This window comes from Monodon monoceros, unplaced genomic scaffold (assembly GCF_005190385.1).
Source record: "Monodon monoceros isolate NGI ecotype Baffin Bay Population unplaced genomic scaffold, NGI_Narwhal_1 Super_Scaffold_21, whole genome shotgun sequence".
Taxonomy (NCBI): domain Eukaryota; kingdom Metazoa; phylum Chordata; class Mammalia; order Artiodactyla; family Monodontidae; genus Monodon; species Monodon monoceros.
In genome coordinates, this window is record NW_021703778.1 from 16,319,625 (window position 1) to 16,346,892 (window position 27,268).

Sequence of the window (27,268 nt, forward strand, 5' to 3'; positions counted from 1 at the left end):
TAAATCCCCCTTGATCATGGTGTACAATCTGTTTACTATATTGTTGGATTCAGGTTGCTAGTATTTTGTTGAGGATTTTTGTGTCTGTGTTCATCAGTGATATTGGCCTGTAGTTTTCTTTTTTGTGTGGTATCCTTGTTTGGTTTTGGTATCACAGTAATGGTGGCCTCATAGAATGAGTTTGGGAGTTTTCCTTCCTCTGCAGTTTTTTGGAACAGTTTCAGGATAGGTGTTAACTCTTCTCTAAATGTTTGATAGAATTTGTCTGTGAAGCCACCTGACCCTGGACTTTCGTTTGTTGGGAGTTTTTTAATCAGAGTTTCAGTTTCAGTACTTAAGATTGGCCTGTTCATATTTTCTGTTTCTTCCTGGTTCAATCATGGTAGACTGTACATTTCTAAGAATTTGTCCATTTCTTCCAGGCTGTCCATTTTATTGGCATATAGTTGCTTGTAGTAGTCTCTTATGATTCTTTGTATCTCTGTGGTGTCACAACTTCTCCTCTTTCATTTCTAATTTTAGTGATTTGAGTCCTCTCCTTTTTTTCTTGATGAGTCTGGTTAAAGGTTTATCAATGTTGTTTATCTTTTCAAAGAACCAGCTTTTAGTTTCATTGATCTTTGCTGTTGTTTTTTTCATCTCTATTTCATTTATTTCTTCTCTGATCGTCTACTAGCTAGGTTTTGTTTGTTTTCTTTCTCTAGTTCCTTTAGGCATAAGTTTAGGTTGTTTAATTGAGATTTTTCTTGTTTCCTGAGGTAAGATTGTATTGCTATAAAATTCCTTCTTAGAACTGCTTTTACTGCCTCTCATAGGATCATTGTGCTTTCATGTTTATTTGTCTGTAGGCATTTTTTGGTTTCCTCTTTGATTTCTTCAGTGAGCCATTGGTTGTTTAGTTGCATATTTTTAGCCTCCACGTGTTCGTGTTTTTTACAGTTTTTTTTTTCTTGTAGTTTATTTCTAATTTCATAGTGCTGTGGTCACAAAAGATGATTGATATGATTTCAGTTTTCTTAAATTTACCAAGGCTCGCTTTGTGGCCCAGCATGTGTTCAGTCCTGGTGAATGTTCTGTGTCCACATGAGAAGAATGTGCTGCTGCTTTTGGATGGAATGCTCTAGAAATATCAATTAAGTCCATCTGTCTAATGTGTCATTTAAGGCCTGTATTTCCTTATTAATTTTCTATCTGGATGAGCTGTCCATTAGTGAAAGTGGGGTGTTAAAGTCCCCCACTATTACTGTGTTGCTGTTGATTTCTCCCTTTATGGCTGTTAGTATTTGCTTTATATATCGAGGTGCTCCTATATTGGGTGCATATATATTTACAGTTGTTATATCTTATTCTTGGATTAATTCCTTGATCATTATGTAGTGTCCTTCTTTGTGTCTTTATTTATTGTAGTGTCCTTCTTTGACTCTGTAAAACAGTCCTTATTTTAAAGTCTATTTTGTCTGATAGGAGTATTGCTATTCCAGCTTTCTTTTGATTTCTATTTGCGTGGAATATCTTTTTCCATCCCGTCACTTTTAGTCTGTATGTGTCCCTAGATCTGAAGTGGGTCTCTTGCAGACAGCATGTATATGGATTTTATGTTTGTATCTATTCAGCCAGTCTATGTCTTATGGTTGGAGCATTTAATCCGTTTATGTTTAAGGTAGTTATCGATATGTATGTTCTTATTGCCTTTTTGTTACTTGTTTTGGATTTGTTTTTGTAGGTCTTTTTTCTTCCCTCCCTCTTTTGTTCTCTTTGTGATTCGATGACTAACTTTAGTGTTGTGTTTGGATTCCTGGTGGGTATGGGATTTGATTTTATTGTGATTGTGCCCCTCCTACCATCTCGTTTTGGCTTCTTCTTTGTCTTTGGATATAGGGTATCTTTCTTTTGGTAGGTTCCAGCTTTTTTTCATTGGTGGTTGTTCAGCAGTTAGTTGTAATTTTGGTGGTTCTGTAAGAAGGGGGTGAAATCATGTCCTCCTACTCCACCATCTTGAGCTAATCCCAAGTCCTTTTCTATAGAGTTTTAAATTAAATACATCAGAAGAACTTTATTTGGTTCATGAATGTGTCTTTGTACATATATTTTATAGACGTTTTAAACTTTGACATAAAATATGAATACCCTAACAAAGCTATAGAACAAAAGCAAATGTATTCTATGTTTTGGTTGGAATTTCTTGTCCTAAGATTATTACATGACCAAGGTCATGCTCTCAAGGCCAATAACAGACCAATAATTGTCCCATAAAGGATATGCACCAACTGTCTCATAAAGGATATGCAATTTTTAGCCAGCTCTGGCAGACTGTGGACCCAAAGTCCATTGAATGCCTCTGATGTATGGCAGTGGCCTTCTGCCATAGATTCCAGTAGGCAAAGAGAGATGTTACTGAGAGTCCTAACTGAAATAGCAAACGAAAATCAGAGGGGTCCACAAAAAGGGCATCTGGGGTAGTCAGTTGAATGGCTTCCAGGGGATCCTGTCCATCAAGGCCCCAGTCAAATGTAGTCATCTTTATGGTAACCTGTTTGTCGGGTGCTGTGTGATCCCTGTGAGAGTGTGGCGGTATCTGTATAGTCCCACCAATTGCTCAGATGGTTTTTATTTAGGGGGACAGAGAGGGCCGAAAGCATGACAGTCATCTTGCCTGGATTATGCCCTTACAGATCATGCCCAGGAATTTTACTTCATTTTTAGGTCCATGTACCTTGTTAATAACAGCCTAGCTACATGATACTTGTAGGTGAACAGGATATCCAATTCTTTTTGGGTAGTGCCCTTGTCTGAGCCCACTAGGATGATTTCATCAGTAGAGTGGAAGGTTAGTGCTCCCTCAAGGAGCAGGACTTTTTCCAAGTCTTTACCTATGCATTATTACAGGTAGAGAATTTAGGGAGTCTCATGGAAGGACATTAGTGGTGTAATACAACCCATATTGCGTACAACAAACTAATTCTGAACATGCATATGGAGAGGGATGCTGAGAAGGGCATTTGTGATGTCAACCACAGGACACCAAGATTCTTTATCTTGGATGATAACCTCTATAACTGTCACAATGTCAGGTACCACTGGTGCCATAGGTAGCTCTAGTGCTTTGTGTAACCCTAATCAGTTTAGAGTCTGGGCACCAAAGGTCTTGCACACAGTCCAGGTGGAGTTACTGAATGGAGAAATAGTTTACAGATATTTGTTGGCCTTTGAAAGCTCAACAGTGAAGACAGTTGCCCCTTTTTATTACCAAGGCCTGTGACTTTGTTTTTGGTAGACAGAGGTGCTAGCTGCCAGTAGTTTGGTAGATCATAATCTTTCACATATCCCACTAAAATACCCTAACTTTAAATCTTACCTTGGTGGGGGGTGGTTAGTGCTGCTTGATATAAAAAGTACATTTCTACCAATAACATATTCGGTGGTAGAAACCACAATAATGGAGGTTTGTAGTAGTCCAAAGGGTATTCACTCATAGTTGGGTTTGGAAAAGAGTCCTAGTGGTGGGTGGACTAAAACTACAGAGAATTATCTGTTTCCTCCTCATCCTTTTATAAGGGACTGTCGAAATCCCAGAAATTTCTTCACCAGTATCCAAAAGGCCCAAGAAATGCAATATTTCCCCTCCACAGTTTGAACTCTGACCTTAGCATATGTCCTCAGTTCCCCACTGGCGACATAGAGACCTTGTCTAACCTCTAGTCACGTTTATTTATGAAAGCTTAGAGGTCTGAGTAAAAGTGGGAAGGATCTGTATTGATGGATACCACCAGGCACCATTCTTGCTAAGCTTATTAATAAGATTACCTCCTTCGTTAAGGAATCAAACTACCCAAGGCTCTAAGGTCTCTTCAGGTCACTGGATAAAGTGATTCCAAAGGGCTCTACATTATTTTTAATTAAAGGGACAAGCTTTAGTAACTGCTGTGTTCTGGGCTCTGTTTTGGCACCAAGAATGTGCTTGGAGATAACAGTAGTCATTGGATACAGTTCAACTCACAGAGTCTCTGATTGTTGGATCCATCATCAGAGAACAATAATCAGCATCTAGGGAATTGCTTCCCTAGCTTTTTTAGAGTCCCTCTGTTGGTTCTCTAATTGGACTTACTATGGGAACTCAGCCAGGTAGTTGGGAGCTCAAGGGAAGGACCATTCCCCTGAGAACTGAAAATCTTATGTAAACAATCCATTAGCACTCCCCAAGAGTGTTTTGTGGCATCCACTGTCACTGTCTGAGAATCACTGGCATAGCTGATAATGAGCCCTGCTGGACTCATGCAAACAATCCACTAGTACTATGTCAGAGCACCCCCAGAGACTTTTTTCATATCTCCCAAAATTGCCCAGTAGAAGTTTCAGTATTTTGCTTTTCTAGAAGAGCATTGTGTTTCATTGACCGCCTGCTCAGTGTGTCAGTTTGTCAAAAAGTGAGCTGCCAGTTTTTAGTTGGTAAATTAAGACTAACTGAAAGTAACAATTAAGTATTTATTTATTTACTGAGATAGTATAAGCAAGAGCCTAAACAAGAAAGGGCCCTAGCTCCACCAATGTTTTATTTGCCCCAGAATGGCCCAGAGGTGGGTCATGTGCATCAGAGCAGACGAGAGGAACATCTTACTGTGGACTAAGTTCCCCCAAAAGCCTCTGATGTTTTATGGACCCAAGTGCCATGAGGAAGTAGAGGAGAGAGGGCTTAGAATGGAAAAGTGTTGAACCAGAATGGAGAAAGAGTTTTTAAGGCCACCCAGTAAGATGGTCTAGGCAGAAGTTCTGAACAGTATAATGCCTCACCTGAGGTCTCCTCTGCCTCATAAGGAGTTTTCCCAATGGATACACTTGGGCTAGAATGCAGATATGCCAGTCTGGATGGATCTTAGTCCATGACTGCAACTACCTCCAACGCCTGCAGTGCACTGGCTGTGCCTCAAATATAGTATGGGGTGTGAAGTTTTTCCCCATGACAGCTGCCAGATAATTGTAATTGTAATTGAGCCTGAAAGATCACACATAGAATTTTGGCCTGGAGTCAGACTCTCCCCAGTTTTTATATGTATACTTATACCTATTCCTATATCTATACCTATCCTGATCATCTGTGTGGACAGTGATACTGAAGAGAGAGTTTGAGATGTCAGTTGTAGTACACCAAGCTTCTTCATCTTGGGCAGTAGCCTCTGTGACAGTCCCAAAGTCAGTTAGTGCCAGTGCCCAGGGCTGCACTACAGCATTGAGCCACGATCAGTTGAGTCTCTATGCGACTGAGGCCAGGTGCACAGGTCAAACAGGGCTACTGAATGGAGAATTAGTCTCAGAAAACTGTGGCTCCATTAAGCTCAGCAATTAGGATAGCTATATCTTTTCTCTGCTAGTCCATTGATACCTTACTGGTAAACAGTAGAACTGCACAGTGTTAGGAGGGTAGGTTTATGGTCCCCACATGCCATAAAATGTCCCTAACTGCAGCAACTACCTTCAGGACTTTGGAGTGAATTCAAGCAGGGATACACTTAGACAGTACATCTGTACCAATATATATTCAATAGTGGGAGCCATTACAATGGTGGTCATAACAATTGTAATGCTGCAGTGGGGCCCACTTATAGTTGTATCTGGTAAAGGTTCTGATGGTGTTGGACTGAGACTCAAAACCAGAGAGCATTGTTTGTTTCTTCTTTGTATTAGATTCCTAGCACTGCTGTAACAACGTACCACAAACTCATTGACTTAAAACACAGAAATTTATTGTCTCAGAGTTCTGGAGGCTAGAAGTCTGATATCAGGGTGTCAGCAGGGATGGTTACTTCTGAGGGATTGTTATTGATAATCTGTTCAATACTTCTGTTCTAGCTTTTGGTGGTTTGCTGGCAATATTTGGTGTTCTTTGGCTTCAACATTTTAAAGTATTTTTTTACAGCAGTAGCCCACTTCCCAGTACCAGAAATCTATATGAGTTTGCTTGGACTGCTATAACAAAGGACCACAAACTGAATGGCTTAAAAAAATATTGTCCTACAATCAGGATGGTAGAAGTGTGGGATTAGATATTGGTAGGGTTGTTTTCTTCTGAGGACTCGAGCAAAAAACTGTTTTTTGCCTCTGTCCTACCTTCTGGTGGTTTTCTGGCAACATTTGACATTCCTTGGCTTGTAGGTTCATCACCCTGATCTATGCCTTCATCTTCACAAGGTGCTCTCCGCATATGTTTGTCTGTCTCTGTGCTCAGATTTCCCATTTTTATAAGGACTAGGACCCACTCTAATAACCTCATGTTAACTTGATTACCTCTGTAAAGACCCTATTTCTAAATAAGGTCACATTCTAAGGTACTGTGGGATTAGAATTCCCTCTTGGTAGAGGAGAAGTGGGAACAATTTAACCTATAACCTCCTCATTGTAGTGTCAGGGACTGTGGAGGCCACAGTTAACTATGCACCAGTATCCAGGAGACCCAATAAATGCGGTTCTCCCCTAGCTCCCCATTGAACTCTTAACCTGATATAGGACCATTGTTCCCCACTAGAGACATAGAAACCTTGGCCCAACCACTAGTCTTACTTATTTTTAAAAGCTGAAAAACTTGGTTAAAAGTTAATAGGGGATTTTAATTCCCCACCCCTACCCCCAGGTTCACTGGGAGGAGCAGGGGGAATAGCACTTGTATTAATCGTAAGGCCATGACCTTGCAGACTCTAGTGGAGCAGCCTAGTGGATCCCATGGCCCACTCACTCTAAGACCATAAGTTCTTGGTGGGAAAGTCCATCAGTCTCCTCTTTGGGAAGCTTTTGTTGAGTAACCTAGATCCAGAGATCTCTTTGGGAAGGATCTAGCCCAAATGGTCTAAGAGGGGGAACAGGCTTACCATTTTTACATTGCTCTTTCTACTGGTTGGTCTTTGCCTTCTGGGCAGTAGCCACATTTTTTTAACTCAGTGATTTGTCAGTGAAGATCTGGACTGTTACAGAATGATCAGCGTGGCCTTGTGAGGAGGTTTAATTGAGCTCAGTAACCAGAAGAAGTTAATGTGAACAAACCTGGAAATCTGAGTCTTGTTGACAGTCTCATCATCTGTTGTTCTTACCCCACATTTGTACATCTAAGACACCACTAGGGTGGCTCACAAGGAAACTATATCCACTGGAAGTATAATTCAACCATGCTGTTTAGTGGCAAGGAACTCATGGTGCATGGGGTCAAATCTCTCAGAGCCCAAATGATCTTGAGTGCTTGTATCCTTTCATCCCAGTGCCATCTTCTTCTTTAGGCAAAGTAGCTGCTGTTTTGTACTCTGAAAGTGGGGGTCACATACCAGAGGTACCATTCTCTTAGTAAGTAAAACAAGATTACCTCCTCCATCTTGGAGGCAAACTACCCAAGTCTCTGAGAGCTTCAGATTGCTGGGGTGAAGTAATCCCAAAAGGCTCTTCATTATTTTACATTTTAGGCATAAGTCCCAACAAAAATTCACTTTGTTTTAGGCTGTCTTTTGGTGCCAGGGACATGCTTACAGTTAACAGTAGTACTGGGATGCAATTCAGGGTCTCTGACAAATTTTGTTCCCATCACTGGAGGAACGAATTTTGTTCCCATCAGTAGCTAGAGAATTGCTTCCCTATGAGTGTCTCTTTTGGATCTGTAATTTGACTCATGGAGTTGAGTCAAGTTTGGGCAAGGGGGTGGAAACTAAATGGAAGGACCGCTGTTCCCCCTTATACCTGAAAAGCTTATGTAAAAAGTCACTAGCACTCCCCAAAGAAACCCCAGGGCCCACTAGTCCTTTTTGAGACACATTAGCATGACTGATGAAGCACCCATGTGATCCATTAGTATCACTTGAGAGTGTCTGATGGACCTCTCTAACACCTCTCAAAAGTGCCCCATGGGATCTTCAGAGTTTTGCTTTCCTAGAAAGGCACTGTGCTTTACAGGCATACCTCATTTTATTGCATTTCGCAGATGCTGCATTTTTTACAAATTGAAGGATTGTGGCAACCTTGCATCAAGCAAGTCTGTCGGTGCCATTTTTCCAAAAGCATTTGCTCACCTCATGTCTCTGTGTCACATTTTGGTAATTCTTACAATATTCAAGCTTTTTCATTATTATTATATTTGTTATGGTGATCTGTGATCAGTGAGCTTTGATGTTATTATTGTAGTTGTTTTGGGACACCACAAACCACACGCATATAGATGGCAAACTTAATTGATAAGTGTTACGTGTGTTCTGACTGCTCTACCATCTCTCTCCCTCTCCTCCAGCCTCCCTGTTTCCTCAGACAGAACAATATTGAAATTAGGCCAATTAATAACCCTACAATGGCCTCTGTATGTTCAACTGAAAGGAGGAGTTGCACGTTAGTTTAAATCAAAAGCTAGAAGTGATTAAGCTAAGTGAGGAGGGCATGTCGAAAGCTGAGAAAGGCCAAAAGCTAGTCCTCTTGCTCCAAACTATAGCCAAGTTGTGAATGCAAAGGAAAAGTTCTTGAAGGAAGCTAAAAGTGCTACTCTAGTGAACACACAAATAATAGGAAAGCGAGACAGCCTTATTGCTGATACGGATAAAATTTCAGTGGTCTGGACAGAAGATGTGAAACCAGCCACAACATTTGCTTAAGCGAAAGCCTAATCCAGAACAAGGCCCTAACTCTCTTCAATTCTGTGAAGGCCAAGAGAGGTGAGGAAGCTACAGAAGAAAAGTTTGAAGCTAGCAGAAGTTGTCTCATGATGTTTAAGGAAAGAAGCCATCTCCATAACACAAAAGTGCAAGGGGAATCAGCAAGTGCTTACGTAGAAGCTGCAGCAAGTTACCCAGGAGATCTAGCTAAGATAATTAATGAAGGTGGCTACACTAAACATTAGATTTTCAATGTAGATGAAACGGCCCCCTATTGGAAGAAGATGCCATCTAGGACTTTCAGAGTTAGAGAGGAGAAGTCAATGCCTGGCTTCAAAACTTCAAAGTACAGGCTGACTCTTGTTAGGGGCTAATGCAGCTTGTAACTTGAAATTGAAGCCAGTGCTCATTTATCATTCTGAAAATCCTAAGGCCCTTAAGAATTATGCTAAATCTACTCTGCCTGTGATCTGTAAATGGACAACAAAGTCCAAATAATAGCACATGTGTTTGCAAAATGGTTTACTACATATTTTAAGCCCACTGTTGAGACCTACTGCTCAGAAAATTTCAAAATATTACTGCTCACTGATAATGCACCTGGTCACCCAAGAACTCTTCTGGAGCTGTACAACAGGATTAATGTTTTCATGCCTGCTAACACAACATCCATCCTGCAGCCCATGGATGAAGGAGTAATTTCAATTTTCAAGTCTTATTATTTAAGAAATACATTTTGTAAAGCTATAGCTGCCATAGATAGTGATTCCTCTGATGGATCTGGGCAAAGTAAATTGAAAACCTTCTGGAAAGGATTCACCAATCTAGATGCCATTAAGAACATTCACGATTCTTGGGAAGAGGTCAAAATGTCAACATTAAGGGAAGTTTGGAAGGAGTTGATTCCAGCCCTCATGGATGACTTTGAAGAATTCAAGACTTCAGTGGAGGAAGCAACTACAGATGTGGTGGAAATAGCAAGAAAACTAGAATTAGAAGTAGAGACTGAAGAGGCAACTGAATTGCTAAAATCTCATGAGAAGATTTTAATGAATGAAGAGTTGCTTCTTATGGTTGAGGAAAGAAAGTGGTTTCTTGAGGTGGAATCTACTCCTGGTGAAGATGATGTGAAGATTGCTGGAATGACAACAAGGGATTTAGAATATTATATGAACTTAGTTGATAAAGCAGCAGCAACTTTTGAGAGGATTGACTCTCATTTTGAAAGAAGTTCTGCATGCTATCAAACAGCATTGCATGCTACAGAGAAATCATTCATGAAAAGAAGAGTCAACCAATGAGCCAAACTTCACTGTGGTCTTATTTTAAGAAATCGCCACAGCCACCCCAGCCTTCAGCAACCACCACCCTGATCAGCCAGCAGCCATCAACATCGAGGCAAGACCCTTCAGTGGCAAAAAGATTAGGACTAGCTGAAGGCTCAGATGATGGCTAGCATTTTGTAGCCATAAAGTATTTTTAAAATAAGATATGTACATTGATTTTTATAGACATAATGCTGTTGCACAATTAATAGACTACTGTATCGTGTAAACATAGCTTTTATATGTGCACTGGGAAACCAAAAAATTCGTATGACTCGCTTTATTGAAATATTCGCTTTGTTGCGGGGGTCTGGAACTGAACCCGTGACATCTCCAAGGTGTGCCTGTACTATCCATCCTGCTCACTGCACCAATTTGTCAGAGAAAGCACTGCCAGTTGTTGAGTTGGTCAATTATAACAAGCCAAACTGAAAATAACAATTAAACCTTTATTCGATTACTGTGATAGCATAAGTATGAGTCTAAACAGGAAAGGTCCCAGCTTTATTATTCCATTTTTCCCCACTGAAGGCCCCAGGTAAGAGATGTTTTATCAGAAATGGTTGGGGGGTTGTCTCATTGCCAAAGGAGCCCTAAACTAAAGGCTCTTGCCATTTTATGGACCCAGGAGGTAGGGAATGCAGGAAGGTCTAGGAATGGAAAAGTAGTGAAAACTGCGTCAGATAGGAGAAAATTGTCTTCAAGGCTCCCCAGTAAGGTTGTCAAAGCAGAGTCACCTGAACAGTACAGTGTATCATTTGAGCCCTTGACTGGGGCTGTGTAAGACTGTGGTTGGCCTGGAGGGGCCTGAACCCATGAATATACTGGCTGTGCAGTCGGTCTAGTGTGGGTAGGAAGCTTTCTCCCATGGTAACTGCCAGGTAAGATGACACATAGGATTTTCACTTGGATCCACACTCCTTAGTTTTGACACACACGTACATATATTCATACACACATACATGTGCATGTGCACACATATATGCATATGTTATATGCACATATATTTTAGAAATCATGAGGACTCTTAGACACCTTCAGTTCTAGTCCCTCAGGTCTCCTTCTTGCCTTCCTCCATTTCATATGTGTATGTCCTTTCTTCCAGGGTGTTAATCCTGACTCTTAAAACATCAGCAGAGTTATGTATTTGCTTAACTCTACAATGCTTCAACCCTTGTTACAGAATTACTTAGCACATACCACTAAAAAAAAAGCCTACTAGGAAGATTTAGTGATTTGCTTTCTGTCTGTACCCCATACTCTTGCCCAAGTCTGAGGGTATGTTTCAAACACTATTTATGACTAATTTGAATCAGTTTTTTTTTTCACCCTTCAGTAGGTTCATTTCATTATGTTTTTTCATTTCTTCTTCTTATCCTTGTTGATTTAGTTTTATTTTTGGAATGTATGGAACATTGACCTACTTCCAGAAGTAAATATTATACCAAAGGTATACTTAAGAGCGTCGTTTCTTCCCCAGTCCTTCCCATGCATTCCCCAGTCCTTTCTCCCACCCTGTCTTCTGGCAGGTAACCAACTACATGATTTTTTTGCTTATCTTTTCTGTGCTTCATCTTGTAAAGTTAATATCTATTTCTCATTTCTTCCGATTACTGCTTTCTGAGCCAAAAGTTAGTGTACTAGATAACCTTTAAAAATTTTTTTCCACTTAACATTACCTCCTAGAAATTCCTCCATGTAGTTTATAAAAATCTTTTAAAAATTTTTACGTAAATATGTAAAATAGCACCACATTATATACCATAGTTTATACTATACTGTAATTTATTGTATACACCTTGGTTTATTCAACCAATATCCTATTCTTGAACATTTAGGTGGTTTAAAATATTTTGCAATTACAAATAATACTGTAATGAACAACCTTGTACATATGTATTTTTATTGTTTCATCTACTATTGTGTATTTATGTAATGTATACATACCCCAAAAGTAGAGATTAGTATGAAATATATTTGATTCCTCAAGATATCTATGAAATAATGAGACAGTTTCAGTAACACCCATTAAAACTTTTCTTATTTTCGTGTAAGACCTAACATTATGGCAGTTCATTGATAACTTTAAAAATGAGAGAAAATGCTACTGTACACTTGTTATAAATTTGAAATCTAGAGATTTCACAATGGATCTGTTTTCCCATTTAGTGCACTAAATGGATCTCTTTATGTAGGTCATATCGGAGTACTGGGTGAAAACCTTATGCTTGTAAATCAAGATTCAGTGTCAAAACCCCAAATGCAAGTAGAGAAACAAATACCTTACAGAAAGGAGAGGAGTCATAGTAAGTATAATAATTATGGGTAACTCTAAATTATTTTAAACTCATCAGAAGATCTTTTTTCTTTGGTTCATGAATATGTATTTGAGTGTATATTTTATAGAAGTAAAAATAAATGACCTAAACTGTGAATACCCTAAGATAACTAGAGAACAAAATCAAAAGTGTTAATACCTTCAGATTGGAATTTCTAGTCATAAGATTATTTAACAGCCATAGGACATGCACTCAGTATCCACCAAGGACCAATAACTGTCCAATAGTATCTCAAAGTGTGTGTACCTTTTAGATGATTCTGGGCGATTACAGGTTCCAGGAAATTATGCCCAGTGGGCACTTCTGACCAGTATCAGGGCCACTCTGCCATAGGCGCCAATTGACAAACCGAGAAGTTTTTGAGATCTGTAACTAAAACAGCAAATAGGAATCAGAGAGGCTTAGGGGAAGGGCAGCCTTGGAGGCTTGCTAGAGACTCCCCACACCCGCACCAGCGTATTCTGTTAATCCAGCCCCACACAAGGGCGAGGTCTTCTTGGTAACCTCATAGATAGGTGCCATCAAGTTCCCTGCGTGGAAAGTGCCAGTACCAGAAAAGTACAACCAATTCCTGGATCTCTTTTTTATTTGGGGGAGTTGAGAGGATCAAATATTGGCAATCATCTCCTCTGGAATAGGATGTTGTCACCCTTTCCAGATCATGCCTAGGAATTTCACTTGGATGATAGATCCTGGTACCTTGTGTTAATGGCTCAGTCATGTTGCCCCATGTGAGTCTGCAGAGTGACCAGTCCTTATTGGGTAATGACCTTGTCTGGGACCACCAGGAAGACATCTTCAGTTTTGTGGAAGGCTAGTGTTCCTTCCAGTAGCCAGACTTTTTCTAGGTCTTATTATATCTGATGACAAATAGTAGGGGAATTTAGGACTTGTGGAAGGACATTAGTCGTATATTGCACCCCATTCCACATAAACTGATCCTGGATTATCCACGTGGACAGTGATGTCATTTGTTGAACACCAAGTTTCTTTATCTTGGGCAGTAGCCTCTGTGACAGTTTCAAAGTCAGGTACTGCCAGTGCTTAGAGTTTTGCTACAGTGTTGAGCTGCCGATAACCCCTTGAGACTCCGTGCCCCTAAGGCCATGTGCACAGGTGAGATAGGGCTATTGAGTGGAGAATTAGTCTCATGAAGAACTTTGTTGTTCTTAAACTCAGCAATGAAGGCATTGCTTTTTTCTTTTTCACTCTAGGCAGTTGCTACTATTTTTGAGAAACAGCAGCACTAGGGGCTGCTAGTCAGGGAGGTTTGTGGTCTTCCATATACCGCACTAAAATGGTGTTAACTGGAGCAGTTTTCTTCGGCGCTTGTGGGCAAATGTGAGCAGGTGTTCACTTAGACAATACATCTATATTGGTAATACATTCAGTAGTGAATGCCATAAAAAGGTTTTATTTGGAGTTTGGAGTTGGCCACAGAGACCCATCCACAGTGGGTCTAGGTAAGGGTCCAACTGGTAGTGACCTCAGACCCAAAATCAGAGACATTATTTGTTTTCCCCTCATTCTGGTGATGGGGTTTGTGCGTCACAGTCGCCTCTGTGCTAGTATCCAAAAGGCCCAGAAATATAATTCTTCCCTACCTCCCCATTGAACTCTGACCCTGGGATACAACCTCTGGTCCCTACTGGGGATGTTGGGACCTGGTCTTTGTTGTTGAAAGTTGAGAGTTCGCAGTACACGTTAGAAGGGCTCACCTGTTCATCTTCATATTCACAGGGAGAAGCCGAGGGGATAACACTTTCATTAATCATAGCACTTGTTAACATGCAGACCCTAATGGGGCTACCTTTTGTGGCCCTTATAGCCTAATATCTGGTCATCAACCTCCTCTTTGAATAACCAGACTCAGAGGGCTTCTCTAGAAGCATCATCCAGGGGAGAGCACATGGTTACCGTTTTATATTGCTCTCTTTGTCAGTCAGTCTTCACTATTTGGGCAGAAGCTGTTTTCTCCGTACCTGAAAATATGCCCGTTAGGTTCTGGATTTTGTTGCAGAACATTGTCACCTGACCTGATGAAGAAGTTTGATTTAGTTCGATAACCAGCAGGAGTAGCACAAATAAACCTAGAAATGTGAGCTGGTTAACAATCTTATCTACTGTTCTTACTCATTATCATAGCATGATTAACAGGGCTGCTCTAGACTCTGCATTGGCGGTCCAAACATGATTTTAGTGATAGGTTCAGGCGGAAAGCCGTCAGAGCATGAACAGTTCCCAGCTGAGGAAGGAGAGCGTCTTGGTATTTGCCTCTCATCTTCCCTTTTTCTTCCTCCTCCTTGAGCAAACTTTCTGCTGTCAGGGCAGACTTAAAAAGGGGTCTTAGAGTGACCACAACCCACAAAGTATCATAGTCCCTCACGAAGTTTAAGATGACCTCCTTCATCGTGCAAGTGAACAGCCCAGGTCTCTAAGGTCTCTTTACATCACTGGGCAAAGCAATCCCAAGGAGTTCTATATTTATTTAATTAAATCATGAGTCTCAATAACTTACTATATTGTAGGCTGTCCATCGTTGTCTGGGACCTCATTAAAGCTGACAGCAGGGCTTCCCTGGTGGCGCAGTGGTTGAGAGTCCGCCTGCAAATGCAGGGGACACAGGTTCGTGCCCCGGTCCGGGAAGATCCCACATGCCACGGAGCGGCTGGGCCCATGAGCCATGGCCGCTGAGCCTGCGCGTCCGGAGCCTGTGCTCCGCAACGGGAGAGGCCACAACAGTGAGAGGCCCACGTATCGGAAAAAAAAAAAAAGCTGACAGCAATGGTTGGGTGCAGCTTAGCTTGTACTTAGTACTATCATCAGAGGACAATAGCAGTAGCCAGGGAATTGCTTCCCTAGATTTCCCAGAGCCCCTCTGTTGGATCCCTAATTTGACCCACCAGGCATTTTGGCAGGGAGTCTGGGACTAAAGAGAAGGACCACTGTTACCCCTCTAACCCCCAAAGCTTGCATAAACAATCTGCTAGCCCTCTCCAGCAGTGCCCCAGGGCATTCTTGACAGCACTTCCTGAGACTCATTGCTGTGGCTGGCAAAGTGCATTTTAGGACCCTCAGACTCCTGCAAATGACCAGCTAGTACTTCCCAAGAAGCCTTGTAGTCTTCTCAAGCATCTCCCCAAAATGCCCAAAATGCCCTGGGGGGCCTTCATGCTTTTTACTTTTCCAGAAAGGCATTGTGCTTAATTGGGCCACCCTGCTTGCCACCATTTGTCACTGAGAGAGAGCTACCAGTGGTCTATAAAGACAACGAACCAAACGAACCAAACTGAAAATAACAAGCCTTTATTCACTTACTGCAATAATATGAGTCTAAACACGAAAGGGCATGAGCTCCACCAGTGTTTCAACTAGTCTTTCATTTCCCCATGAAACGTCATCCAGCAAACATCTGATGTATTAGTACAGAGGGGAATATCTCACTCTGCGTACAGATGTTTATATACTATCTTATCTATTTAATTATCTACCATTGTAGCAGTACTTATACCAATACCATAGTTGTGGTATATATATCAGTTTATTCAACCAATGTCCTGTGCTTGAACATGTAGATGGTTGTAAGTGTTTTGCAATTAATGAATGATCTTCTGCATAGGCATTTTCATTGCTTGGTCTATTATTATGTATTAAACTAAAGCATAAATAACCCATGAAACCTGAAGACCAATATGAAATGTATTTGTTGCTTAGGAATATTTATGAAATAATGAGACAGCTTCAGCATCATCCAGTTTTATGACAGATCTAGCATTATAATAATTGACTTATGACTTTATAAAAATGAGACAAAATGCTACTGTACGCTTGTTATAAATTTGAAATCTAGAGATTGGACATTTAGTGGACTAAATGCATCTCTTTATATAGGTTATTATGGAGTACCAGATAAAAATCCTGTGCTTGTGAAACAAGTTTCAGTTTCAAAACCCCAATTGCAAGTAAAGAAACAGATAACTTCCAGACAGGAGAAACGCAATAGTAAGTATAATAAAAGGAAACTTTAAATCATTTTAAATTAAACTCATCAGAAGATTTTTTTTCCTTTGGTTCATGAATATGTATTTGAGCATATATTTCATAGAAGTAAAACTAAATGACCTAAAGTGTGAATACCCTAAGATAATTAGAGAACAAAAGCAAAAGTAATGATACCTTTTGGTTGGTATTTGCGCAGTCAATAATTACTAAATAACAAGACTGACTACTTCCACACACACTCATGAAAACTATTCACATGATTTTTCTCAATTCACCTTTATGGAAAGAAAATTTGATTATTTGGCATATCCAGAAGTTCCATTATACATGTATCATTTTCTACTTAGCATTTCCTCTTCAAAACGAGAAAAACGATACGATAACACTTGAAAATCTACCTCCTGAGAAGAAAGGTTTTTTTTCAAGAAACCAATCTCAAACTAAGAACCTTAGAGCTATCAGACAGGAGAATCTTGATAGTAAGTAATTAAACATAAATCTTATAAATTGTTTTTAATTAAATTCAGAACACTTTTTTGTTCATGAATATATCTTCAACCATTTGCTTCTTTAGTAGTTATTCCCATCATACTTTAGATCTTTATTGATGATTTATCTGTTTCTTTTATAATCACTGAATTAGATATGTTAAATCTTACACTTTGTGGATTTTTCTATTTAGTCGTGGCAAGCTTTGGTTTATATCTTATGATACTCTATTATTTATGTGCATATAAATTTTAAATTGATAACATTCTTGGGGGACAGAACATTTTGTCCTAATGAAGAGACCCACTTCATCATTTTTATAGTTTTTATTTGTTTATTTTCCTTTAAAACTACCTTATCTGCTATCAGGGTAGCTCCATAAATTTTCTTCTGGTTGGTATTTGCGTGATACATTTTTTTTTTATCATGTTACTTTAATTTTCCTGTGTATTTATTATTTTGCGCTATCGTTTGTAAGAAACTTATAATTGTCTATATTTTAGAATTCAGCCTGATCTTTTAATTACCTCTCATAATCATATATAAACCAATTATTGATATTTTTAAGTGTAATTCCACCATTTTGTATTCCACCATTTTTTGTATCTGATGTTTCTTTCACTCTTTCACTCTATTTTTTATCATTATATATTTCATTAGCCATATTTAATACCAAAAATTTAAACTTTATTCAAAAATATGAATACTGTAAAACAAAATAATAATTTAAAACATAAGTATTTATAATAATGTTTATAATAATATTTCAAAATTATATACATTTAATGCTTCTGTATATCTGAAAAGTAACAACTGCTTATATATACCTGTGTGAAAAGTGTTGTGTTCACATGATGTTTACGCTTCAAATAGTGATTTGTATATATCATTAAAAGATGAGATAAAATATTGTTGGGTAACTAACATATATTGTAAATATAGAGGTTCCACCACAGATCTGGTTCTCTATTTAGTGCTTTTGTGAGCCTTTCTTCCTGAAGCTCAGAAAATGGAAGAGGTACCAGATGAAAGTCTTTTGCCTGACATTTGGAACTGCTAGAAAGAAAAGACTCAAGTTGTAAATACTGAATTATGAGTATTATAAAATTATTTTACATTTTAATTGTTTTAAGCAGAATTATATTCATGAATGTGTGAGCTTACAGACATCTAAGTCAAATTTTTACTGTGTTATTTAAATTCCTATTTCTTGATTTTCTTGAATTTTGTTTGTCGATTATGGAGTGAATGTATTCTCCCACTATGATTGTGGATTTATCTATTTCTTCTTGTAGTATTGTCCTTTTTCCTTATACTGTCTATGTTGTTAGGTGTATACAAAAAAAAATATTTGATAGTCCTTATGGACTCAACATTTTCTTTTTATAAAAGGTACCATCTTAGCCTGTCTCCAGTAAGGTCGTTTGACTAAAATCCTATTTTGTATGACATTGACATAACTCCTGCAGATTTATTTTGGTTAGTATTTGCAGGCATATCTTTTTTCACTTCCTTACTTTACAATTTTCTATATTCTTATAATTCAGTGACCTCTCATAAATAAATTATAGTTAAATTGCTTATAAATCCAGTGTGACTGTCTTTGTCTCTCCCTACAACATGTAATCCACTTATAATTACTGTACTTACTAATATATTTAGATTTAAATATTTCCTTTTTTGGGCGCTTTGTATTTTTCCTACCTGGTCCAGGTTTCTTTCTATTTTCTTTCCTTATTTTTGAATTATTACTTTCTAATTAGTTTAACTTTTAAATCAATCATATATGTTGTTAAAAATGTTTTAATATTTTAAAAATATTAATACCCTTAGTACAGTAAAATCTAATTACAACTTTCTTTTTTTTTAAATAAATTTATTTGTTTTATTTATTTATTTTTGGCTGCGTTGGGTCTTTGTTGCTGCACACAGGCTTTCTCCAGTTGCAGTGAGCAGGGGCTACTCTTTGTTGCGGTGCACGGGCTTCTCATTGTGGTGGCTTCTCTTGTTGTGGAGCACAGGCTCTAGGTGCGCAGGCTTCAGTAGTTGTGGCATGTGGGCTCAGTAGTTGTGGCTCGCAGGTTCTAGTAGTTGTGGTGCACGGGCTTAGCTGCTCTGCAGCATGTGGGATCTTCCCGGACCAGGAGTCGAACTCATGACCCCTGCATTGGCAGGCGGATTCTTAACCACTGCGCCACCAGGGAAGTCCCTAATTACAACTTCCTAGGTGTATGTGTTCAGTAACAAGAGTCTTCCACATACTTTGAGGAGAGCACTCCGATGATTTTTATGCTTAATTTCATAGTCCATTTTGAAAATGCACCAGAAGATTGGAGGTGGGGTGGGCAAGGGGAGGACGGTTTGATCATTTGTTTAAATTGTGTGTATTTGCTTAAGTTGTTGTAAAGCTGAATGGAAACTAAGTTGTTCTTGGTATACATTAATAATCCAGAGGTTTTACAATCCAGCTGTTTTACTTTTTATTGGATTAAGAGCCTCTATACTTGTAGCTGAGAAAATGGATATCAGATGAAATCTTTCATGTAAAGAAAAAGTTTAAACCTTATAAAACTCATCTCAAATTATGACACTTGGAACTGCCAGAAAAGTGAGGATTTGTAGTAAGAATATCATATAATGATTTTTAATTAAATTTCTCTGGTTGTTTAATATTTATTCAATTGACCATAGAAATACATGCTATATAGTGTATCATATATACATATAGGTATACATAGCATATACAACGTGTTTGTGTATGTATTCTCCATTAGGTGAAGTTAATTATGTTTCTAAAGCTTTATTATAAATAAAAATATACAGACACATAATCTGTATTACATATAGATTATATATTACATACAGATATATATATAATAAATATACACATTTTAAATTGTTATCTATTCTTAGTGAACTGAAATTTCTGTCTTTATGATGGACATTTTGTAGTAATTTTTTTGTGCCTTTAGTCTATTTTGTCTGATGTTGGCGTGGTATCTTTCTTTATGTAACTACTTGCATAGAATAATTTTTTCGTCACTTTATTTTTAACCTTTTTCTATTATTATGACTTAGCTGTATATAATTGGTTATTTTTTAATCCAATGTAACACTCTTTGTGCTTTAAATGGAGCATTGAATACATTTGTATTTACTGGAAATATGGATATTTTGGAGGTAAGTATACCATTGCCTGTATTTTCTGTCTTTCCTCCCTGATCTGCTTTTGAATCTTCTAAATTTATTTTGAATGTATTATTTATCATTTCTTTTTTTTCTCACTCATATATCTCTTATGAAAATATTGCACTTAATCCTAAAATGTGAATACCTTATAAAACTCTTCTTTTTGAACAGTACTCCCATTGTCTCTACACTTCGCATACTCACTCTGTAATTCACTATCTCAATAATGTGGTATTTGACTTTATTGTTTCAAACCATGAGAAGAAATATTCCTGGATAATTGACATGTGTTTGAATTACAGAGGATTTTCAATAAATCCAGTTCTCTATTTAATGGATTAAAAGCATCTTTCTCGTAGCTCAGAAAGCAGAAGACGTATTACCCGAGGATGAAGTTGAATTGTCAAAAAGCCAATCTCAAACTAAGAAACTTAGAGCTGTCACAATGAAAGCACTAAATAGTAAGTACGATAAATTTCAATATTATTGATTTATTTTTAATTAAAGTAAGTGGAAAAAAACCCTCTGTCTTAGGTTTATGAATGTTTACTCATATCTTTTGTATAAATCTATTAGATCAAATATATTTACTGTGTTAGTCAATTCTTTTTCAATTCCATTGAAGTTTCGTTTATTCTGTGTTACTAAGAGATGTATGTTAAATTTTCCCACTGTGATTACGGACTTCTTTGTGTTTACGGGTAGTTTTGCCAGATTGGTTTATATATTTGGAAATGATGTTATTAAATGTGTACAAATTTATACTTGTTATATCTTCCTGGTAAACATGAGCTATAAAAGTACACTGTTTATCTCTGTAAAAGTACACTGTTTATCTCTAAAAATACATTTCTTTTGCCTAATGTTTATTTTGTTTGATAATAATATAGCCATGTTTGCTTTCTTATGATAAGTATTTACACAGTCTTCTGTAAACAATTCAGACAGAAGTTCGTGGTGTTTTGCATGGTCTCAGTAATTTTTTCATAATGATCCTAAACCACAAGAGAAGCCCAACAGTTTCTTTATTAATTAGTTGTGTAGAAACAACTTAGTACCTGTTGGTTACTGCATAACTTTTGTGGGAACATAAATTTTCAACACTGTTAGATAAGTACCTAAGAGCACAATTGCTGGATCATATGGTAAAACTATAATTTAACTTTGTAAGAAACTGCCAAACCGTCCTCAAAGTGGCTGTAGTGTTTTGCATTCCTACCAGCTACGAATCAGGTTTCCCATTGCTCCACATTCCTGACATCATTTGTTGTTTTCAGTGTTTGAATTTTAGCTATAGGTATGTAGTGATATCTCACTGTTGTTTTAATTTACAATTGCTTAATGATTTATATGCTGAACATCTTTTCATATGCTTATTTGCCATCTAAATGACTTCTTTGGTAGGTTATTTGTTCACATCTTTGCCCACGTTGTAATTGTGTTATTTGTTTTCTAATTGTCAAGTTTTAAGAGTTCTTTGTATGTTTTGGATAACAGATCTTAGATATCTGTTCTGTAAATATTTTCTCCCAGCCCGTGGCTTGTATTATCACTCTCTTAACAGTGTCTTTCACAGAGCAGAAGTTGTGTGTGTATTTTTCTTAATGAAACCCAGCTTATCAATTTTTTTTTTGGATTGTGCTTCTGGTGTTCTATCTGAAAAATCAACACCAAACGTAAGATCACCTAGATGTTCATCTATGTTACCATCTAGGAGAATTATAGTTTGCATTTTACATTTAGGTCTATGAGCCATTCTGTGTTAATTCTTGGTAAGGTGTCAGGTCTAGATTCACTTTTTTTTTGCATTTGGCTGTCCAGTTGTATAAGTACTATTTGTTGAAAAGACTGTCGTTTCTCCATTGAATAGCTTTTGCTTTTTTGACAGAGATCATTGACTGTATTTTTATAGGTCTATATCTCTTTGTTCTGTTACAATTGACTTACTTATCTATTCTTTCACCAATTGTCTTGATTTCTGTAGGAAGCCTTGAAGTTGGGTAGCATCAGTCCTCTGACCTTGTTTTTCTTTCTTCAATATTTTATTGGCTAATGTAGGTATTTTGCTTTTCTATATAAACTTTAGAACCAGTTTGTCAATATCCACAAAATAGCTTATTGGAATTTTGCTTGGGATTGCATTGAATCAAGTTGGAAAAAGCTAACAGCTTAACAATATTGAGCCTTCCTATCCATGAACATGGAAAATCTCTACATTAAATCTTTGATGACGCTTATGTCTGAAGAGTTATACTTAAGTATTTCATTTTTGGTGCTAATATAAATGGTATTGTGTTCAATTTCAAATTTCACTTGTTCACTGCTGACATACAGGAAATCAATTGACTTGTGTATATTAACCTGTATCTGGAAACCTTGCTATAGCCAGCTTATAATTCCAGGAGTTTTGTTGCTGTTGTTGTTCAACAAGAATAGTTTTGTTTATTTTTCTCAATTTATATACTTTTTCTTTCTTTTTCTTGTCTTATTACATTAGCTGTGAGTTCCAGTATGATGTTGGAGTGGTGAAAAGAAACATCCTTGATGTATTCCTAATCTGAGGATGACAGCATTTAGTTTCTTACCATTAAGTGTGATGTTATCTGTTGGTTTCTTTGTAGATGTCCTTTAGCAAATTGAGGAAGTTCGCACTATTCTTGGTTTGCTGACAGTTGTATCATGAATGGATTTTGGATTTTTTTGAATAATTTTTCTGCATTTCTGATTGATCAAATGATTTTTTCTTTAGTCTGTTGAGTTACGTTAATTGATTTCCAAATATTGAGTCAGAATTGCATACCTGGAATAAATCCTCCTTGGTCATCATATATAATTATTTTTATACATTGTTTCACTCAATTTGTTAATATTTTGTGGAGGATTTTTGCATCTTATTTGTGAGAGATATTTCTTTGCCTAGTTTTGGCATTAGAGTAATATAGTTTAAATCTATTGGGATCTGAGAGTATACTTCATACGATTTCTATTCTTTTAAATTTGTTAAGGTATGGATTTTCAGCCTGTTTTATCTGTCTGTTACTGATAAGATGGTATTGCAAGCTGCAAGTATAAAAGTAGATTTGTCTGTTTCTCCTTGCAGTTGTTTTTGCCTCATGTATTGATATTTTGTTGCTCTGTTGTTAGGTGCATACTCATTAAAGACTGTTATGTTTTCTTAGCTATTGACCCCTTTATTATTATGTAGTGCTCTCTTTACCCCTGGTAATTTCCTTGCTCTGAAGTCTGCTTTGTCTCAGATTAATGTAGCTTCTCTGGCTTTACTTTGATTAGTATTAGCATGATACACTTTTCTCCATCCCTTTATTTTCAGTCTACTTTATATTTAAAATGAGTTTCTTGTTGACAGCTTATAGTTGGGTCAGTTTATTTAATCACTCTGACAGTCTCTGTCTTTTAATTAATAGACCATTCACATTTAAAGTGATTATTGGTATTTCATTTAATATTAATCATATTTGTAACTATTTTCTCTTCAATGCCCTAGTACTTTTTCACCTTCCACTCTTTTCCTACCTTCTCTGGCTTTAACTACATGTTTAATATGATTCCGTATTCTTTTCTTTCTTAGCGTATCAATTATATTTCTTTAAAAAAATTTTTAGTGATTGTCTTAAAAGTTGCAGTATACATTTACCACTAATCTAAGCGTACTTTCAAATAACACTATGCCACTTCATGGGTAGTGCAGGTATCTGATAACAGTGAAATGCCAGTTCCTTCCTCCTGTCACTTATAGCATTGTTGTCATTCATTTCACTTACCTATAAGCTATAATCACTGAATACATTGTTTCTATTATTATTATGAATAAACTGTTATCTGTTATATCAACTAAGAGTAAGAAAAGTTTATTTTACCTTCATTTATTTCTTCTTTAATGCCATTCTCTTTATATAGATCTAGGTTTCTGATCTGTATCCTATTCCTTCTCTCTGAAGAACTTCTTTTAACATTTTCTTTCACTGCAGGCCTACTGGCAACAAATTCTTTTTTTTTTTTTAATCTGAGGAAATCATTATATCTCTTTCAGTTTTGAAGGATAGTTTTTCTGGATACAAAATTCTAGGTTGGTTTATTTTTTTCTTGCAACACTTTAAATATTTCTCTCCATTCTCTTCTTGCTAGCTTAGTTTGATGAAAAGTATAAGATATTTTTATCCTTGTCCCTCTATAGATAAAGTATATTTGTGTTTTGTTTTTGTTTTTCTCTGGAGTCTTTCAAGATTTTCTCTTTGTCTTTGATTTTCTGCAATTTGAATATGATACAAATAGGTGTAGCTTTTTTTTTTGGTATTTATCCTTTTTGGTGTTCTGTGAGTTCCTATGATCATTGATTTGATGTCTGTTATTATTTTTGGAAAACTCTCAGCCATTATTTAAATATTTATTCTGTTTCATTGTTCTCCTTCTGATGTCCTCATTATGTGTATATTACACCTCTTATTATTGTCCAAAAGATCTCTGATATTTTGTTCCTTTTTTTCCATTTATTTTCTCTTTTCAATTTGGGAAGTTCCTAATGTCATATCTTCAAGCTCACTGAGTCTTTCCTTGACTGTATGCAATATACTGATGAGCACATCAAAGAAATTCTACATTTTTGTTGCAGTGTTTTTGATTTCTAACATTTCCTTTTGAGTTTTTCTTAGAGATTCCAGATTTCTGCTTACATAACTCTTCTGTTCTTGCATACTGTCTCTTTTTCCATGAGAGCTGTTAGCATATTAGCCATAATTACTTCACATACACAGTATGATAAATCTAAGATCTCTGTCGTGTGAGTCTGGTGCTCATACTCTTTAGACTAGGTTTTTACTTTTAGCGTGTCTTGCATTTTTGTTGTTTTTGTTGTTGAAATCCAGACATGATGTATTGTGTAAAAGGAACTGAGGCTTACATAGGCCTTTAGTGTGAGGCTTCATGTTTATCTGGTTAGGTATTAGGCTGTATTTTTTGTTTACTGTAGCTGTAGGTATCAGATGCTAAAAGTTCCTGTATTATCCCTTTTTTTGTCTCCCCTGATATCTTTGGGTTTCCCTTTAGATTCCTTAAGTAGGGTCTGAGGCTTGCTGTCCTTTTAGCTGTAACTTGCAATTATATAGGAGGCTTATTAATGTGGTGGTAAGGTGTCAGGGAAGGGGAAGCATTCTGTAATCCTCTGATTAGGTCTCAGTCTTTTAGTAAGCCTGTGTCTCTAGGTTTCCACCTTCACAAGTGTTTCTCATGTCTCTCCTACTTGTTTGGTAAGACAGGAAGGCTAGAAGGGGCTGAAATTTTATATCTGCTCACCCCCATGTTGAACATTTCCCTTCCCTAAGGTCTGTTAGGTTCTGGTAAACCGTGTTTTGGTTAAGCTCTGGTAAAATAGATTCCCTTGAGGGCAGTCTTTTGTTAAGGAGAACAGAAAGCTCTGGGCATGATTAAAAACAGTTACTTTCCCCTCCCCCTGTTGGAAGCATGTGGCAATTTTCCTCTGATCTTCATCCTGAGAACCTGGTTGGGTTTCCTAGACATGAAACTCATAGTAACGTGGGGGTACCAGTAAGATTCAAGCTAGTATATACTGAACTTTCAGCAATTCATCAATCACAGTTTAAGTGTTCCTACTAATCCTGACTTCAGTAGTGGGCTTCTGCTCCTGGGGTTCAGCTGCCAATAAACTATGCTTCTTTTATCCACCTCTCTCTCCAATTTGGGGGGCAGCATTTTGCCTTGACTTTGATAAGAAAAAAAATGTTTAATTTAAAAAGTTTGCTAGGCTTTTTTCTTATTGTGAGAGTGGAAGTAGTGACTTCCAAGCACTTTACATGTCATACAAGAAATAGAAGTCCTCTCACTACTATTATTTTAACATTTCAACATCCTGTATGATTTAAACTCTATTATTTATGATTTAGCGGCCTTTCATGTACACATTTTTTTGTTTTTCATTTATTGTACATTTGACATAAAACTGTACATTTAAGGTGTAAAACATGTTAATTAGATACATTTATATATTGTTATATGATTGCCATTGTAGTGATAATTAGCACCTGTATCACATTACATAGTTATTCTTTCATTTTATTGGTTGGAATAATTAAGTTCTAGCCTATTAGCAAGTTTGATGATTTTAGTACAATATTGTCTATATTCGTTATACTATGCATTAGATCTCTATTTACTACTCACGTTTGTATACTCTTAAACAACATTGATTCTGTCACCCCACCCCGTGTCCTGTGGTTAACCACAATTTCTTTCTCTGTTTTTACAAGTTTTGCTTTTTTAGATTCCACATGTAAATGATGTCATACTGTATTTTCCTTTCTCTGTATGACTTATTTCTCTTAGCATAATGTACTCATGATTCATCCATGTTGTCTCAAATGGCAGGGTGTCCTCCTTTCACATGGCTGAATAATACTCCATTGTATATATATACACCACATCTTCTTTATCCACATCCACTGATGGACTCTTAGGATGTGTCCATATCTTCCTGTTGTGAATAATGCTGCAATAAAAATATAAGTACATATATCTTCTCAAAATCCTGTATTTATTTCCTTTGGGTATGTACTTAGAAGCGGAATTGATGAATCAGATGGTAGATCTATTTTTAATTTTTTGAGGAACCTCCATATTGTTTTCCATGGTGGGTAGACCAATTTACATTCCCAGTAGCAGTGTACAGAGATTCCCTTTTCATTATATTTTTGCCAGCACTTGTATCTCTTGTTCTCTTGATGATAGCCATCCCAACATGTGTGAGATGATATCTCATTGTAGCTTTGATTTGCATTTCTCTGATAATTAATATTGTTGATCATCTTTTCACATATTTGTTGGCCATTTGGTTGTCTTATTTATTTATTTCAATTTATTTATTTCAATTTATTTTATTTTTGGTTGCGTTGGGTCTTCATTGCTGCACACAGGCTTTCTCTGGTTTCAGCGAGTGGGGGCTACTCTTCGTTGCAGTGCACGGGCTTCTCATTGCAATGGCTTCTGTTGCAGAGCATGGGCTGTAGGTGCACGGGCTTAAGTAGTTGTGGCATGTGGGCTCAATAGTTGTGGCTCGTGGACTCTAGAGTGCAGGCTCAGTAGTTGTGGCGCATGGGCTTAGTTGCTCCGGGGCATGTGGGATCTTCCTGGACCAGGGATCAAACCTGTGTCCCCTGCATTGGCACGCAGATTCTTAACCACTGCGTCACCAGGGAAGTCCAGTTGTCTTTTTTAGAAAAATAACTTGTTAGTTCTCTGCCGATTTTTCAATTGGATTGTTTGGTTTTTTGTTATTAGGCTGTAT

The 27,268-nt window shown here is 37.3% G+C and overlaps 1 protein-coding gene across 25 annotated transcripts in view; it reads left to right on the plus strand.

Annotated features, from left to right (window-relative positions):
- The window catches only part of CCDC7 (coiled-coil domain containing 7), a 287,188-nt gene that overhangs the window by 177,823 nt on the left and 82,097 nt on the right, over positions 1-27,268 (plus strand). For 23 of the 25 annotated variants that reach the window (XM_029236341.1, XM_029236344.1, XM_029236348.1 and 20 more), the window contains 4 exons: positions 12,130-12,240; positions 16,165-16,275; positions 16,623-16,754; positions 20,313-20,414. In XM_029236341.1, coding sequence (XP_029092174.1) covers positions 12,130-12,240; positions 16,165-16,275; positions 16,623-16,754; positions 20,313-20,414 — 456 coding nt within the window. Of the gene's footprint in view, positions 1-12,129; positions 12,241-16,164; positions 16,276-16,622; positions 16,755-17,738; positions 18,352-20,312; positions 20,415-27,268 lie in introns of those variants that run through there. The other 2 variants (XM_029236346.1, XM_029236326.1) reach the window with 2 other exon arrangements.